Source organism: Diabrotica virgifera, chromosome 8 (genome assembly GCF_917563875.1).
Source record: "Diabrotica virgifera virgifera chromosome 8, PGI_DIABVI_V3a".
Taxonomy (NCBI): Eukaryota; Metazoa; Arthropoda; class Insecta; order Coleoptera; family Chrysomelidae; genus Diabrotica; species Diabrotica virgifera.
Genome location: NC_065450.1, coordinates 45,578,883 through 45,597,136, shown reverse-complemented (window position 1 = coordinate 45,597,136; position 18,254 = coordinate 45,578,883). Strand labels below are relative to the sequence as shown.

General features: G+C 33.6%; 1 protein-coding gene and 1 long non-coding RNA gene across 3 annotated transcripts in view; both read right to left on the bottom strand.

Annotated features, from left to right (window-relative positions):
- The window catches only part of LOC126889942 (uncharacterized), a 138,378-nt gene that overhangs the window by 99,401 nt on the left and 20,723 nt on the right, over positions 1-18,254 (bottom strand). The window contains exon 2 of one of the 2 annotated variants that reach the window (XM_050658695.1): positions 10,514-10,921. In XM_050658695.1, the coding sequence (XP_050514652.1) occupies positions 10,514-10,896 (383 nt within the window). In that variant the 5' untranslated portion in view covers positions 10,897-10,921. Of the gene's footprint in view, positions 1-10,513; positions 10,964-18,254 lie in introns of those variants that run through there. The other variant, XM_050658696.1, reaches the window with a different exon arrangement.
- LOC126889946 (uncharacterized) lies at positions 8,625-9,142 on the bottom strand. Its single transcript, XR_007700232.1, has 2 exons — positions 9,007-9,142; positions 8,625-8,908 (listed from the first exon to the last, which is right to left on the bottom strand). It is a non-coding gene; the product is annotated as an uncharacterized LOC126889946 (long non-coding RNA).

The following is an 18,254-nucleotide window of genomic DNA, read 5'->3' as shown; positions in this document are numbered from 1 at the left end:
ATCATTGTTGACACTACAAAATCTATCAAAAAGTGAAAATAGAAAAGAAGTAATATTACGTGTTTTAATAAATTTATCTACTCTTCAGTCTTCAAGCGTCCTCAAATCGTCCAATTAATAAAAGTATATAATTATATACAATTTTAATCATACTTAAAGTAGGTATGTAATTAATTAATATAATCGATGCTGATTAGAAGATCGTTTATAGGAAATACAGGAACCCGAGACCCACGTGAAAGGAGAACGATTTGTGCACAGCCATATGTCGCAAAAGTTGAACGACCTATTTGTCTGGATGAGAGTTCGTTGTCCAGCGGGAATTCGCAGAGGGTTGGTTGCTGATGAGCAACGTTATTAGCAGGGTCGAGATGAAGGGAGAATTTTAAAATTTCATTAGAATAAAATATTGATACACGGTGATACATTATAGTTGTAATGAAATACTTTACGGCTGGTGTTGGCTATTAACGCATTCGCCAAAATATTTGCAATTTCTTATATAGACTGAGGGCGTTTAGGAAAAATAAATGGATTTTTAAATACAGCACCTATCGACTTACAACTTTTTGCATTGTGTCCGAGGAGGTGACGTCAGGAAAAAAGTCTAGAATATTCAATAGAAAAATGGGTGGAAATGCTTAATTTCATTTACAGTGCATAAAATGAATCTAAAAGTGTATAAACATATCAAAATCAGCATAATTTTTCATAACCATACATCTCCAAGTGGAGCAAAGGGCACCTCGCGGTGTTTCAAGTAGCGTGAGGAATGATGGTGAGGTTGCTAGTCCCACGCATCATCTGTTGAGTTCCGTCCAATTTTGTTTACTAGTTTTCTCCATTCTCTTCTGTTTTTTGCTATCTTTTTTGCATCGTTCCATGTTAAATTATTTTCTTTGAGTTCTTTCTCTGTTGTTCTTTTCCACGTATAAGATGGTCTACCCTTTCTTCTATTGCCTTGAGCATTGTAATGTAGAGCTTGTCTAGCAATATTTGTTGCTGGTTTTCGTAAAGTGTGTCCTATCCACTTCCATTTACGTGTTTTATTGTATTTTCTATCCTTTCTTCATTTGTTATTCTCCACAATTCGTCATTAGTAATTTTGTTTGGCCAAAATATTCTCAGTATAATACGTAGGCACCTGTTAATGAAGGACTGTATTTTCTGAAAGAATTGTTTATGTTTCTGCTCCATATAACAGGACAGACGTTATATTAGTTTCAAATAATCGTAGCTTTGTTCTTCTGCTGATGTTTGTCGAGGCCCATATCTTGCGTAAATAGTTGAAAGCGTTTTGTGCCAAGCTTATTCTTTATGTTATGTCCTTTTCTGTGCCTCCAGTTGTGTTTACCAGACTGCCCAAATATGTAACCGAAATCTTTTACTTCTTCTATTTGTTTCCCTTCTAAATATATATTGTTTCCGTTCGTTTTCCCATTTGATAATATTTTCGTTTTTTTGGGATATATTTTTAAGCCGGTTGTTTTTGCTGTGTTGTTCAATCTGGTAATTTTGTTTTGCATATGTTGTCTGTTTGATGTTATGAGGCATATGTCGTCAGCGAACTCTAGATCCTCTAGTTTTTTAAAATGGTGACTATTGTATACCTGTTTTTTTATCTTCAGTTTGTTTCATTATCCAATCTATGACTATTATAAACAACGTCGGTGACAAGGCACACCCCTGTCTTACTTCTTTTTTGATGCTTATTTCTAAGTAACTCCAGCAAAACATTCGTCATAGAAAAGCCTTATTACTCTTATATATTTGTCTGGTATTCCATAGAGTTTTAATATCCTCCACATCATGTTACGATTTTTTGAATCAAACGCTTTTTCGAAGTCTACAAAGTTGATATCTGATTCATTTCCGCTGATTGTTCCAGGATGACTCTTAGGGTATTTATATGGTCAATACAGGAACTGTTCGGTCTGAATTGTATTTGGATAATTCTTAATTTTTCATTTATGGGATCTTTAATTCTCTTCAATATTATCCTGGCCATTATTTTGGTAGCTACAGTGAGAAGAGTGATTGGTCTCCAGTTTTCGCATAGTGTGAGATTTCCTTTCTTTGGTAGCTTTATTATAACTCCTTCACCTCAATCTTTTGGTATCTTTTCCTCGATCCAAATTTTTTTAAATAGTAAGTAGTACATATCCACTGAGAAGTTTAAGTGTGATTTTATCAGTTCTGCGGGAATTCCATCAACACCAGCCGCTTTGTCGTTTTTTAAAAGGTTTATAGCATACTTTATTTCGTCCTTCGTAAATTCATCTTTTCTAATGATTAATGTTTCGTTTCTATCTGTTTCTTCCATCTGTATTTGTGATTCAATTCCTTCTTCATAGAGTTCTGCGAAGAATTGTGTCCATGTTTGGGCGATTTCTTTTAAGTTATGAATGTTTCTCCTTCTTTTCCCATTAGTTTCGTTCTTTACTTGCTCTTACCCCCTTTAATTTCTTTTGTTATTGAGTAAAGTGTCCTTGTGTCATGTATTCTCGCTGCTTCCTCTGCTTTTTCTGTCATTTGTTCTATATACAGCCTTTTATCTGTTCTGGCTTGTTTCTTCAGTATATTAGTGGCCAGATTTTGTTACGCGGGGTTTTTGGGGTCGCTGGTCATGTCATAAGGACCAATTCTCGGAACACCTGGTACCCAGGGTTACTGCTAAGACACGTCATCTGCAATTTCGGGGAATTTTCATACTAAATTGATGCAAACAGATTACTCGGGTTTTTTTGGGGCTGCTGAGCAAGAATGCGCCATCAGAACTAACCCTCGGTGTACCTGGTGCCCAGGGTCACTTATGGCACGTCATCTACTGGAGTTTGGAGTGTTTTCGGCACTAAATTGATGCAAACAGATTACTGTGAATTTTTGGGGTTTCTGAGCACGCATACGCCATCAGAACGGACCTTCGAAGCACTTGGTCCCCAGGGTCACTGCTAAGGCATGTCATATTCTGAAGTTTCGACGGTTTTCGGCACTAAATTGATGCAAATAGATTACTCGGGGGGTTTTTAAAGTCGCTAAACACGAATACGCCATCAGAACCAACACCCGGAACACCTGGTGCCCAGAGTCATTGCCAAGGCACGTCATCTTCTGGAGTTTCGAGGGTTTTTGGCACTAAATTGATGCTGGAACTGATTACTCGGGGGTTTTTGGGGTGGTTGATATATGGGTACTCTGTTTGCATCAATTTAGTGTCGGAAAGCCTCGAAATTTCATAAGGTGACGTGCCTTAGCAGTGTCTGGGCATTGCGTCAATTATGATGGCGTACTCGTGTTGAGCAAAACTTGATGGCCCCTTGATGGACGTACTCATCGATAATGATGGCGTACTCGTGAAACTCAAGATGTGCCTTAGTAGAGACTCTGGGCACAAGGTGCTCGGGGGGGGGGGGTGTATTAAATAGTGTGTTGTTACTGCCTTCTGGTTCTAATTAATTAAAAAGACTAAACACGTCTTACTATACATTATATTTTATTCACTGGTATCCAATATCTAAACAATAACATTAATGATTCATAGCGCCTCGCCTTACTACATACTAACTTCTAATAATTATTTGTATATCTATATCCATACTGATTGCTCAGCGTGTTTTTATACCTATCTGAACCATAACAAATATAGTTCAAGTTCACTCGTAATAAACATGTGATACAAACTATAAGCTATTGTTTTTATGTATGTTCAATACCCTAAAGGTTAATAACATCATATTTAAATTATGATTTATACAGAGGGTTCATAATATACCACATCTCCGCCGTTTTTAAAAAAGAAAGTCCTAAGAAGAGAAGAAGAATATCTGACGGTATATTCCTCTTTCCCTTTTACAAAATGTTTATGGTTACCTAATACTATTTTCAAAAATTAAATTTCCTAACTATCCTAACTAACTGTAACATGGTACGTTTCAGAGTTTTTTTTAATCCTAAAAATTGTTTATTATTATCACTAATTCACTTTCTGTTCCGTCTTGCTTTTTGAGTCTTTTCTCCATTCACAAAACAGTGTCCACATGAAAACAGTGACTAAACCTATCGGGATTTTTAATATAGTCTTTTAGTGCCTATATGCATCTCCTATAAGCAGGGGAATAATCTAATCTACCTAACTAAAAATCTCGTATCTAACTAAAAGTCCTAAGCTAAGCTAATATTACTCGAATAAGTAAAAAAATGTATCCTTTACTCTATTAATAATTCCTATTTCAGTCTTCTTTTGATTTATTTATATATGTCTTACTAACTTTAAAATAATGTACCTATAATAAAAATGTAATCTCTCTAAAAAACTTCTAATGTGTCTCTAAAAACTTCTAATAACTCTCTTGTACCTATAATAAAGATTTAATCTCTGTTGCTGAATGTCTAAAAATTTCACTTTTTGTGTCCCTTTGCTTACTATCTACTAACACTATTGTAAGATATTGTCTATCCTTAATTCAAACACTTCCATTTTCCGCGAAAATTTAACCTGAATTCATTATCTACATTTAAAAATAAGTTATTTATAATTTACGTTACTTTAGAGAAAACAAAATTTATAACTTTAATTCTTAGACATAATTATTTAATGATTAGCTACTTATTTGATATTATTCTTAATTCTGCTTGTTTATTTTGATATTTCTGAAAATTTTATGTTTCTCCTTTCATTTTTCCCACATATTTTCCTCTTCTTCTTCTTGTCTGGTACTACAACTCATATAATTCATTTTTCTTCATATAATAGCACTTCTACAGTGTACATAATTCATCTTCATATACATATTTCATATAACAATCATCTATCATATATCTCATATATCATTTCATATAACATCATAATCATCACTTCATATACTAGCTCCGATACCTTCGTTTTACCTTAATAAAAGAGGTTTCACTCGGATGTCTTAGTTCTCCGCCAATATTAACCCGAATTTTCGCCCTGATCTGTACGCACCATTAAGGTGGTATAGTTAACTCAAAACACGAAATAGGTATTTTATGCGGTTCAAATTCTTCTAAAAATATCACAACCTCAATCCCTTGCTTTGAGGCCGTTGTTTATTCACGAATAATCATGAATAAAATAGGTACCCTTCAAAACACAGAGTGGGTCTCTAATAAGCTTTCAAGCTTCTATAAATCACTTAGTACCTTCTTAATTTGACAAGAGCAGTGGGTTTCTTATTGTCTCTAGTTGCCTCATAATATTTAGCTTATAATATTGTTAGTTATTCTTCTTATCTATATAGTTCTTCTTCAAATTCCTTATCTCGACTCATCAGATCGGTTCGTTAAAAATATATCTCTTGCTTATAGCAATGTTTGTTGTATGTCATCCCTAATCATTATTCATTAAAAAAAATCATTTATATATCATTAGTCACACAAAAATTATTAATTCAAGTTCATATCATAAAAAAATTTAACACAAAATCGATAAAAAATCTAAAAGATCAATAACAAAAACAACTGCTAATAAAATTCAATAAAAATTCAAAAATAGCATATGCAAAAGTTAGATAAAAATATTCAAAATAAGTTTATATCTCAAACTTCGATAGAAATTTTTGGAAAAAATTCGATATTCCATAAAATATTCAAAAATAACCGTACTAGAAATAGAAATCGGATAGAGGTTTTTCAAATAAATTCATATATTCAAATAGCATATATAATAAACTTTGATAAAAATATTCAATTCAAAAAATCACTTCATGTTTCAAAATTCATAGATATTCTTAAAAAAAAATCGATACTTCATAAATTATTCAAAAATCAGCAAAGATAAATATTCAATTTTCAATAATAATATAAAAACGAGGGAAGCATTTTTAATAAAGATAGACATTCTTACTTACATTTTATCACTTTGTCTTTGTTCCCTGGGTTCTCTCCATCTTCGCCGTCTCCGTTTCCAATTTGTTACCGCCATCTCTGCTCCTTTCAGAAGACCTCCTCTAATCTGCAGGATCAGCCATGTATTAAATAGTGTGTTGTTACTGCCTTCTGGTTCTAATTAATTAAAAAGACTAAACACGTCTTACTATACATTATATTTTATTCACTGGTATCCAATATCTAAACAATAACATTAATGATTCATAGCGCCTCGCCCTTTTTGTAAAAGGGAAAGAGGAATATACCACAGGGGGGCAAAATCTGGCCATTAATATAATCTGGCCATTAATATACTGATTTTGATATTTATGCACATTGGATGCATTGTATACACTGTAAATGCAATTATGCAGTTTCACTCATTTTTCTATTGTAGATGCTTTGTAGAGAAATGTGAATAAAAAAAATGGGCTTCATTTACGTTTTTGTATTATTGGATGATGCCTTTCTTGGTCTCCATTTTCTTCCTTGTAACTCTTTTCTTTGTGTAATATTATCATTTTAGCTGATTGTAATGGACTGAGTAATTAAAACTAGAATTATTGCAATCATTTTTCCTATAAAAACTGTTATCAATGCCATTTCAATGGCGTCACAGTACAATCAAATAATTATATTCTGAAACTGTTTTCTTCTTTTAGTCTTGTAACCAGAGCCTTCGCCTTCAACACGTTAAGCGCCATGGCAGTTCCCAGTAAACTAAAAAGACAGATTCCCACCCAAGAAAGTCACTAGAATAATCACCAAATACATCTTCTTTTTTGGTTGGTCATGTCGGCCCTCGACGGTAATCCATAAATATTATATTATATTAATACGTCGCTAAAGAGTTCTAAAAACAATTGTTTTATATAGAATAGAATAGAAATATGCTTTATTGTCATGAAAAATTTAACAATTTTATAGACAAGGCTTACAAGAATCATAAATAAGAACAATAACAAATAACAAATACAATTTACTAAAATGATATAAATCGCTAGTCTATATAAATAAAAATAATGAAGAGAAACAAAAAAAACAGTAACAATCTATTGCAAAATTATACTGTACTTTCTTAGTTATTGGTTAAGAAACTCTGCTGTTGAATGGTCTTTCAGATAAATAGGCTTTAGTCATTTACGGAACTTGGGGAAAGATTTTGCAGATTTAAGTTGTAGAGGGAGATGGTTGTAAAGTTTTTTTGCAGAATATAATATAGATTTCTTTACTAACTCACTGGACGGGATCGGTAAATAGATGTCAAAGGTAGAATTTCTGGTGGAATAGTCATGTCTAGGTCTTGATGGAAAGACATGTAGATGTTTACGAATTAAGCAAACAGTTTCTAAAATATATAAAGAAGGTAGTGTTAGAATCCTGTGATCTTTGAAGTAGCTTCTGCAATGTGTTGTTCTTCTGAGGCCAAACAGATATCTTACTGCTCTTTTTTGTAATTTAAAAATAACATCAGATTGGGCAGCCGTACCAGAACCCCAAAAAGGGAGACCATATCGAAGATATGACTCGAACAAAGAAAAATATGTTATTTTGGAAGAGGCTAAATTCATTTCCTTCGAAGCAGATCTTATTGCAAAGCAAGCTGAGGATAGTTTCTTGCTTAACACATCAATATGAAGGGACCATTTCAGATTGCTATCTAAAAAAATACCAAGAAACTTTACAGAATCAACGATACTGATCTGGCTGTTATGAAGAGGTAAGGGTTGAAGAGCTCCTTTATAAGACAATGCTACTGTTTTATCTACGTTAAAAGAGAGTAAATTTGAATCGGACCAGGATTTTATTGTAAGTAGATCAGAAGTTATAGTAGCATGAAGAGTTGCGATATTTGAGTTGCTCCAAGTGATACTGGTATCATCAGCAAAAAGAAAAACTTTTCCATCAATTTTTAAGCTAGTGATGTCATTAATAAAGATAAGGAAAAGTAGAGGACCCAATACTGAACCTTGTGGTACCCCACAGACAAAATTTTTGAGACTAGAGTCTGTATCATTTGCTCTAACCAGTTGTTTCCTATTATCCAAGTAAGATTGAAACCAGTTCGAAGAAATACCTCGAATTCCGTAGAAATCTAGTTTTTTTATCAAAATGTCGTGATTCACACAATCAAAAGCTTTGGCATAATCACAAAAAACAGTGGCAGTGTGCAGATTATTGTTTAATGCTTGATAAACCTCGTGTAGTACAGAAAACATGGCATCGGTGGTACATTTATTATTTAAAAAGCCGAACTGATTTTGTGATAAAATATTGTTATCAACGAGAAAGGACATAAGTCGGGCTTTTATGAGTCTCTCAATAATTTTGGAGAGTACCGGTATATGAAGAGGAATAATGATGGCCGTCTTTAGGCACTCTGGAAATTTACCTTTCTCAAAAGAATCATTAATTAGAGAGATGAGGACTCCCAACACACTGTCTGGGAGATTTGAGAAAATTTTTATGGATAGTCCATCGGATAGTCCATAAAACCAGACTAAAAATTTAAAAATTAAAGAAATAACGCAGGAAATACAAAAAAATCGCCGATATAACTTAATTCACCTATGAAATGCCAATCATAGAAAAAAGTGTTGTGTGATTTGGTAGAATGCGATCTTACTCTTTAAAAAACATGTCACGTATTTCAGCGCCATCTCAGCACCTGGTTAAATGGAAGGATACTACAAATCTGGCCTCCACATAAGTGGTCTGTAGCTTCGACATGATAGGTGTGAAATTTTAAACGCTCTTGTTGTTGATTGGATAGGAAGGGTGCCATAATCTAGCCTCCATGCTAGGTACATAGCCTCCATACGGTACTTCCAATATGTAATATTTTATTCAATTGGACAATAAAGGTAAAACACAAACAACTTTTGTTTCTTACTTATTTATTTATAAAATAATGTGACATTTTACATAGAAATATGAGTATTTAATTTGGATTAAATAAATGTTTACTTGTTGAACTTTTCCACCGTCTGCACACAACAGCTGAACGGAGCCATTAGACCTAACAACAAAACGCGAAATAAAGTGTGTATTTTAAAACTGTTGCATAAACAGTACCTACAATCAGAAAATCTCTACCTTACAATCAGAAAAACTTACCTTTAAAAAGGTACTCGATTACAAAATATCAAAAAACACGACTGAATATTAGCTTTTTATGGTGACACAAACACATCACATAACCGACCATATAAAATAACTGAACGACAACGAACGAACGAACACGAACACTGAACACAGATTCACAGATATTGCGGGATTTGTCAAAAGTCATGTTCCACCAATCACAATGCCGACATCAGCGCCTCTGACAAAATGGAAGGAAAATAAATACGATTACATGCTTTTTATTAGAGTGCGCAGGGCATGATGCCAATTGTGTCTAAATTTGATAAATGTCATTAGTGTCAAAATTTTATAACAGTGGAGTAAACTTGCCTGCGTTTGGACCAATTACAAATAATCATTACAGCGCGGTAAATTTGAATCACTCCTCTCGGTTTAAAAACAAATAGAGTAGAAAGTAAAAAGATGGGTTGCTGAATTTAAACGTGGTCGTACAAGCCTTGAAGATGATCCACGTCAAGGACGCCCAAAAACAGCAACAACACCAGAAATCATAGAAAAAATACAGGAAATCTTATTGGAAAATCGTCGAGTGACTGAAATAGATTCCGTGGAATCTCTAGGCATCTCATTGGGCCGAGTAAACAATATTTCGACTAAAGTATTGGGTTTCCGATAGCTATGTTCACAATGGTTGCCGCATTGGCTAACAATGGAACAAAAACACATTAAACACATTCGAATGTGATTTTCTCATTAACATTTAGAGCGTTTTCGAAAGGATAAAGTGGATTTATGTGTCGATTCATCATTGTGGATGAGACTTGGATCCATCACCGTGATCCTGAATCAAAATATAGAAGTTCTCAGGGACTTTCGGCCCCCGCTAATAACGTAATCTTTCATTCTGCGTTTAAATTTTTCAAAAATACTTATTAATTTTCTCAGGATTCGAAAAAAATGAATCCCCATTTTAATAGCATTGCAGCCGAAAATACGTACCCATCCCCTTAATATAAAAAGTTATTTATTGTGTATTATTTGTGGAAGATCCAAGCAGAGAATACATCAGGATAATATATTCTGTGATCGAAGTATTTTATTGTTAAAGATGTTCAAAATTGTAAGTGTTCCATAGTAACAATATATTATTAAAAAATCACTTTAGCACTTTTCGTCTTTTCTCAATTGAGTACCTATTAATTTTTGTTGTACATATAAATTATTACAATCACTGAATACATAGTTAGTGAAAAAATTATCACATTTATTAACTGAATTAACAATTTGCAATTATACAAATAACAGTTATCCAAGAACATTCAAAAGCCATCTCTTTAAAGTTAATGATGACATTGTCAAGTAGAATGACATTCTAGTAATGTTTACATATCCATACCAGTGTGAATTTTACTACACGTAATTTGCCGTGTAAAGACAGAAAAAGTAGGGATAGTCGTAAAATATTTGCGAATTATGTACCGATGGCCTTAATTGTTAGAACTTAAATAACTAATATGATGTACTGTTAAGCACTTACTCTTCGGGAAGACCTCCGGAAATTTTCTCAGGCTGCACAGCTGGAACTAGCCCTACCGCCAACAAAACAGCAATAGCACTCTCCTCGACTTCTTCTTCTTTCAAAAAATCTGTTGGTAAATTCTTAACTGGAACTGCTCCCTTCTTCAACCGGCACCTGCTGGGCAACCCTAGGATCTCGTGCTGGACGTCTCGTTCGTAACTCTCGTCGTCAAAATGGCGGGAACAAATTCGAGCAGTTGCACAATTATTTAAATGTTTGCCGCAAGCTTGGATCCAGCTAGCGCGCGTTTTCGAATCACCCGGGAACCGATGGTACCGAATCGAACCACCTTTTGTCTTTCTGTGAGTACTGTTACAACCCACTACTGCACATTGAGGCATATCTTAAGTCCATTTGGAAGGTGTACTGATTACAAACATAACAAATTACTCGCGATGGAATAACGTTAATGTTTTTCTTTGCTGTCAAGTTTACCAATACAGAAATTACAAATAAATTGAGATTCTTTCATAACATTTTATATTTATCAGATTATCAATGACATTTTTTTAAAGATAAGTTAGATAAGACGACATAAGACGCGGTGTAGACGGCAAAGTGGTGTTTACTCCTTTAATATCACCAATGCTATTGAAGACTATTATATCTGACTATATTCTGTGTCTCTAAAAGTTTGTCTTCGTTTACACTATCGACATAACATGTTTCGTCTTTATTGAGAACTCATCAGGTATTGAAAGAATCTAAGAAAGATTCGAAGAGAGAAAATTTTCTCTGCACCACTTTGCGGGTCTGTTTTTGGCGGAATGGGACGTTTCATCGCCGCCGTTTCGATGCCGCCGGTTCATCGCCAGTCCATTTCATCGCCGTCCGTTTCATCGCCAGTTAGTCAGTTGATTTTGTATTATGGGAGATGACACGACACGACGTTAAATTCAGTTCAAAACTTATGACAAATAAAAAGATAAAAAATATTATTATATTAATTTACTGTTCTATTTCTACTTCCCCTAAATTTGATACTAAATAATATTAAATTTGTAGTGTTAAATTATATTTTATATTATAAAAGTTTAAAAGTCTATTAAAAGATTAAGTATGGCAACGGGAATGGTCATATCTCGTATTTCCTAGAATTCCTAATTAATACTAAAAATAAGTAATAAATGTAACTGTCGAAAATTGGTAGAAAATTCGGAAATATATCAGTTAACGATTAACTGACTGGCGATGAACCGGCCGGCGATGAATCGGCCGGCGATGAACTCGCGGCATCGAAACGGCGGCGATGAACCGGAGGCGATGAAACGTCCTAGACCCTGTTTTTGGCACTCTCTTTTGATGTTCTCTAAAATCTTTTAATTGTTATAATCAAAGTTGCTGTGAATTTAAAAAAGAGACTACCTTCGTTCCAAATTGTCATAGAACATTTGTGAAAAAAAAAACAAGCTTTCCAAATATGAAATAGTTATTTTCCTAACAAGTGCAGAAAGTCATACTTTTCCGCACGCGACTGCAGTTTGCCGAACGACGCAAAGCGGGAGTTCGGCAAGCAGTCGAGTGCGGAAAAGAGACTTTCTGCAAGAGTTAGGAACAATATTTTTTCTACGAGTCTTTAAAAAATGACCAAATCTTAATCAATTAATTTAATTAATATGAAAATACATACACAAATTAATTCTTTGACAAGGTTGTCAAAACCAAACTGTCAATATAGTTAGTTAGCATGACGACGATCTTGGTTTCCATGACGATGATTCAAAACGACTGTTATTAGGTTTGTTCCAACTTGATAGAAAACCGTTCTTGAACGGTTCGTGAACCGCGCAGTAACGAAAAATGTGTTACTTCGCATAATTATTCGTTATTGCGCATGCGCGTAACGATTCAAGAACGGTTTTGTATCGAGTTGGAACAAACCTAAAGTCTACCGATTTGATTTTCGAATATTATGTCAAAATAATTTTATTTCATCGAATTGTCGCGTTAATTTCATTAAAACAGGAACACAATAAGATACATTTGAAATTAAATATTAGTTTATTGCATGTATTATAATTATTTTAAGGCCATATTAAAATATCTACACGCGTGCGGAAAAGTAAAGCGCGTGCGGAAAAATGAAACTTTCTAAACTAAAACGCGTGCGCGAAAGTAGACATTTTTGCACGCTCGTAGAAAAAATAATTTTCCATCTACCTCTACCGAAAGTATACTTTTCCTGACCTGATTGTAGGGAGCAAAGTCGTACTTTTCGTCCCTAGGGAGTAAAAGTAAAAGTGACGTCACGGTATGTCATTTATGAAATAACTTATTGACGCCCTATACAATATTCTATTATATATTATGCAAGTATCTATACATTTTAACGTTTATTTGTAGAACACCCTGTATTTTGCAGAATGGTAAAAAACAATAAATTATTATTTTGAAAACAATGTTTACATTAATAATTTGACGTATATTTGACAGTTCTACTGTACCTACTTGTTAGTTTTAGTTCTCTAATAAATTTGGTTAGTTACATAAATAAATTATTTAAAAATGAAAAAAGGACTTTTTATTTGAGGAAGGTGGAAAAATCATATGTATAACATGGGAGTAAAATGCCTCTTCCTCCCTTGAATGATTACTGTAAACTTCATTCTCGGGAGGAAAAGTAGCACTTTCCTCCCTTGTTATACAAATAGCTAATAAATTTGCAATACATATTTAAAAATTATTTTTTTTTAAATATTAATAGAATAAAAATGTTCTCCTTTCATACTCTACCCGTAGAATTATTGTAACTTCGTTAGTTTCTGACTTATGGTAGGGGAGCCCAAGCGGAGATTTTTGCAGTTACATGGGGAGAAACCTTGTACCCTGTAAATGTAGCTCTACCATATATTGGCTCCTAATACAGGGGAGTTCGTTAAGGGGGGTCCGAAAAAAATCTATCCTTAGAAAAACTCGTCAGATTAAGGTAAGGTAAGTTAAGTATGTACATGCAAAACAGTGTATATGTCAAAAATCTGACGATTTGAGTGGGGCGTACGGAAATGGGCGAGTCACAAACTTTCACAAAAAAAAAGCGAATACTTCGTGAAATGAACATCAGATCGAAAAAAAATACGTGTTTAATATTTTTCAAAAATCTATCGAATGATACCAAACATGACCCCCCACTGAGAGGAGTGGGGGTAAATTTAAAATACGAACCCCGCGATATTTCACGGAATGAATATCAGATCGAAAAACTGAAAAATACACGTATTTAATATTTTTGAAAAATCTATCGAATGACTACCCCCACGTAGGAGGGGTGATGGGTTATGGGTTACTTTAAAATCTTAAATAGGAACCCCCATTTTTTTATTGCAGATTTGGTTTCCTTACGTAAAAATAAGCAACTTTTATTCGAGACATTTTTTCGAATTATGGAGAGATAATGCTATAATCGGAAAAAAACGATTGTTGGAAATGGAAAATTAAATTAAAAATGGAAAGTCCCCCACTTTATGGAAAACTTAACTCCAGTTTTTTTGGTTTTAGGACCTACTCTTCACAACCCAATAGGTTTCCATAACGCTCGAGTAACTGCAAATTTAGCATACTTTCCTCCCCTACTATTATATTGTTGCAAAATTAATTAAGGATAAACAAGTAAAATAGCTTTTAAACTATTTGACCGATTGCTTTGAAATTTTGAGCATATTTTAAGCATCACAAGATCAAACATTTCATGTAATATGGACGTTCTAAGTTTATTTTTTAAAATAGTTACATATTGACATTTTTATAAAAATTATTCCTGATTTATTTTAAAATTTTCTTTTTTGAAACCTGTAAGGATAGAAACGTTTAAAAAACTTCATTTAGAATGTTTTTATATGACGTTATAAGTTTCTTCATCTCAAATTTGTTTCTAGTGCTTCATTTTTTGCTGATACACGAAAAAAGCGAAAATTGATAGTTTTGTTTTACCTTAATTTTGTTTAATAATTGATTAAGTCCAAAAAATTGACTACTGGAAATATACAGAGAGGGGCAAAATTGTGGAATAAATTCATTTTCTCTAAAATGGACGATTTTGGAGAAAAATCCCGAAACAGGTCGATTTTTATTTTTAAATTACAATTTTTTGGCATATATTTCATACTAGTGACGTCATCCATCTGGGCGTGATGACGTAATCGATGATTTTTTAAATGGGAGTAGGGGTTGTGTGATAGCTCATTTGAAAAGTTATTCAATTCTCTATTCAGTAATATAAGCATTACCATAATTATTTATACAGGGTGTCCACAAAAAAATATTTTTTATAATTAAATTTATTGACATAAAAAGAAGAATGTGTGTAATTTATTTAACTCAAAATACATTATACTGCTCTCAGAAAATAGAAAAAAATGTTAATTTCACAAATAAACATTTCTTTTCGCTTAAATTAAATCTCAAACAGCCTCCCACTTGCCTGTCGGCAGTTTGAGCATTTAATTTAAGCGAAAAACAATGTTTATTTCTTATTTGGCAAATAATTGTTAATTTAATTTTTATATTACTGAATAGAGAATTTACCACCCTTTCAAATGAACTACTACACGACCCCAGATGGATGACGTCACTAGTATGAAATATATGCCAAAAATTGTAATTTAAAAATAGAAATCGACCTGTTTCGGGATTTTTCTCCAAAATCGTCCATTTTAGAGAAAATGAATTTATTCCAATATTTTGCCCGTCTCTGTATAGGTTCTTGTTATGTATTAGGTCGTTTGTGACCCACAAACAGGGAACTTTTTTTACCTTATTTCCCTCAATTATTAATATGTCGTTTTAAATTTAACAGTTTCCATATTTCAATATTTGTTTTTGTTTTGTAACACCATCAAAATATTTGTTTTATTATCTTATTGCGTCTATATTTTGGCATATCAGTAAGTAAATAGCAAATTTATTTATTTGAAATACAAGAAAAAGCAAATATCCAAATAATTTTTACATAAAGGTATACAAATATTTATGTATTTTCAAGACAAAATTCGTAAAAAAGCTGGGTTAAATCTCCTTTTTTCTACGGTCATGAAATGTCATAGTCCTTGTTAGCTAGAGGCTCCATTTCTCTCATTTTTTCTACTAATTTTTGGTTAGCAACTTCCTTTTTTTATACGGTCATGATATTCTTTTGACGTAGTTTGCCACAAGCACGGCTTATCTCTGAATATACCTATAAATTTTTCTTGATTTTGCGTTGCCATAATTGTACGATAAAACTGAATGGAACAACACAACAACAACTAATACAACTGATAACGAATCTCCTCCAGGCCTCCAGGCCTACCTCCCAAACCCCTCCATATAGTCCGATCGGCCTAGAGACGCGGAGGCCTTGAGGCAAGACGAATGATATTTTGATTTGAAATTTCCGGCCTCCACGCATCAGATCTGCAGGAATACCTTAACAGAATTCTCCATACACACATAGAGATTTTCCTTGAGGTCTTTCGCCTCAAGGCATGCCTTCGGTTTTTTAGTTGTGTGTGGAGCCGCAGTCATGTGTGTAGGTATAAACTGCTAGGTGGTTAAGCCGATTAAAAAAAAACAAGTAATATAATTGAGGGGAACTCAACAAACATTAGGTTTTAAGATTGTTAATAGAGAAAAGTTCCTCGTTAGTCTAATCTTTTTGTGACTAGTTAACCAACTTAGTTAATAATCAAGGCACCGCTTAGGTCTTAAAAAAAGAGAAGTAGTCGAGTGCCTTTCCTAAAATTCGTTTAACCCTGTACATGTTTCTCTTTAAACCGTTTTATATATTATATGATATAGATCAGGGGTTCTCAATATGTGGTACATGTACCACTGGTGGTACATTTCATTAGGTGCGGTGGTACACAAAACGCAAAACCACAGCCAAAATTCAGCATATTTGTAGTTAATTAGATGATCTACCTCCATAGATACTATACGGTCATGATATTCTTTTGACGTAGTTTGCCACAAGCACGGCGTATCTCTGAATATAGCTATAACTTTTTCTTGATTTTGCTTTGCACGAGCCATAATTGTACGATAAAACTGAATGGAACAACACAACAACAATTAATACAACTGAAAACGAATCTCCTCCAGGCCTCCAGGCCTACCTCCCAAACCCCTCCATATAGTCCGATCGGCCTAGAGACGCGGAGGCCTTGAGGCAAGACGAATGATATTTTGATTTGAAATTTCCGGCCTCCACGCATCAGATCTGCAGGAATACCTTAACAGAATTCTCCATACACACATAGAGATTTTCCTTGAGGTCTTTCGCCTCAAGGCATGCCTTCGGTTTTTTAGTTGTGTGTGGAGCCTCAGTCATGTGTGTAGGTATAAACTGCTATGTTAAGCCGATTAAAAAAAAACAAGTAATATAATTGGGGGGGAACTCAACAAACATTAGGTTTTAAGATTGTTAATAGAGAAAAGTTCCTCGTTAGTCTAATCTTTTTGTGACTAGTTAACTAACTTAGTTAATAAGCAAGGCACCGCTTAGGTCTTAAAGAAGAGAAGTAGTCGAGTGCCTTTCCTAAAATTCGTTTAACCCTGTACATGTTTCTCTTTAAACCGTTTTATTATATGATATAGATCATTAAGGTTTTAGATTGAATGTTCTTAGGGTCCCAGTTTGTTTTCAGTTGAAACGATTTATACATCGCATCACCTCTATTCTAATTCATATTTTCGAATTGTTGAATTGTTCATCACATCACAATATCATTAAATTCTAAGGTCATTTTCTACCGTCGTCGTCGTAGTTATCACTAAAATGAGGTTACGAAACGAAGTATTGAAATAGTTTGTTTGTTTTAGGAGTAAATATAGAAGATAAGCAATACTAGGTCATTGAATATACATACATACTCTTTTTTTAGGGATTTTCAGCGATAACAATTTCCTTTTAATGTTTTGTGAATCATATGTTTTAAAATAAATTTTACAAAGTATTAAATTAACCAATTTTGTATTTTTATAAATGTTTGTACAACGAAAATATTGTTTATATTTTTTTTGCACGATTGATCATTTTTGACTGTTTACCGTGACATATTTTACGTCAGTAGGACAGTAGGTGACATTTACTAGAAACTCGACGGTAAGTAATCCAACTCGACGGTAAGTACTCCAACTCGACGGTAAGTAATTCACTTACCGTCGAGTTAAAAAATCTCTTAATTTTAATTTATTTTTTGAAAGAATAAAGAAAATTAACGAATTATTTATTAATATTGAAACTTATGGTACAATTTGTTAAATTATTTAATGAAATCCCACTTGTTTGGGCTGTGGTTTCACTTCTAACAGAAACTCCTGCAGAATCGCATACATTAGTAGTATTACTAGTATTGCACAATATTTTTTCGGCAAAATCTATTTTATTTTAAAGAGAATCTTCTACATAGCTTTCTGCCACTGTCGATGAACGCCAACCTCCATGCCGCTTTAATCCGCCATCAACACCTTTATTAGCCAAAAGCGTTGCTGATGTCCTCCTGAACGAATGGCCAGTATAGTTGTCGGGATTAGGCAAATTTAAGAATTTGGCAATTTGAGAAGGCCAGCCCCCGATTGTCCCTTTCCCTATTACTTGAGCACAACATTTTCCTTTGGCGTATCTTAAGAACAAATGATTTGATTTTACTTGTAATGGACGAAGTTTTATATACTTTTGCAGAATTTCTAAATATGGAATTTTATCGTCTGGTTTATTAACGAC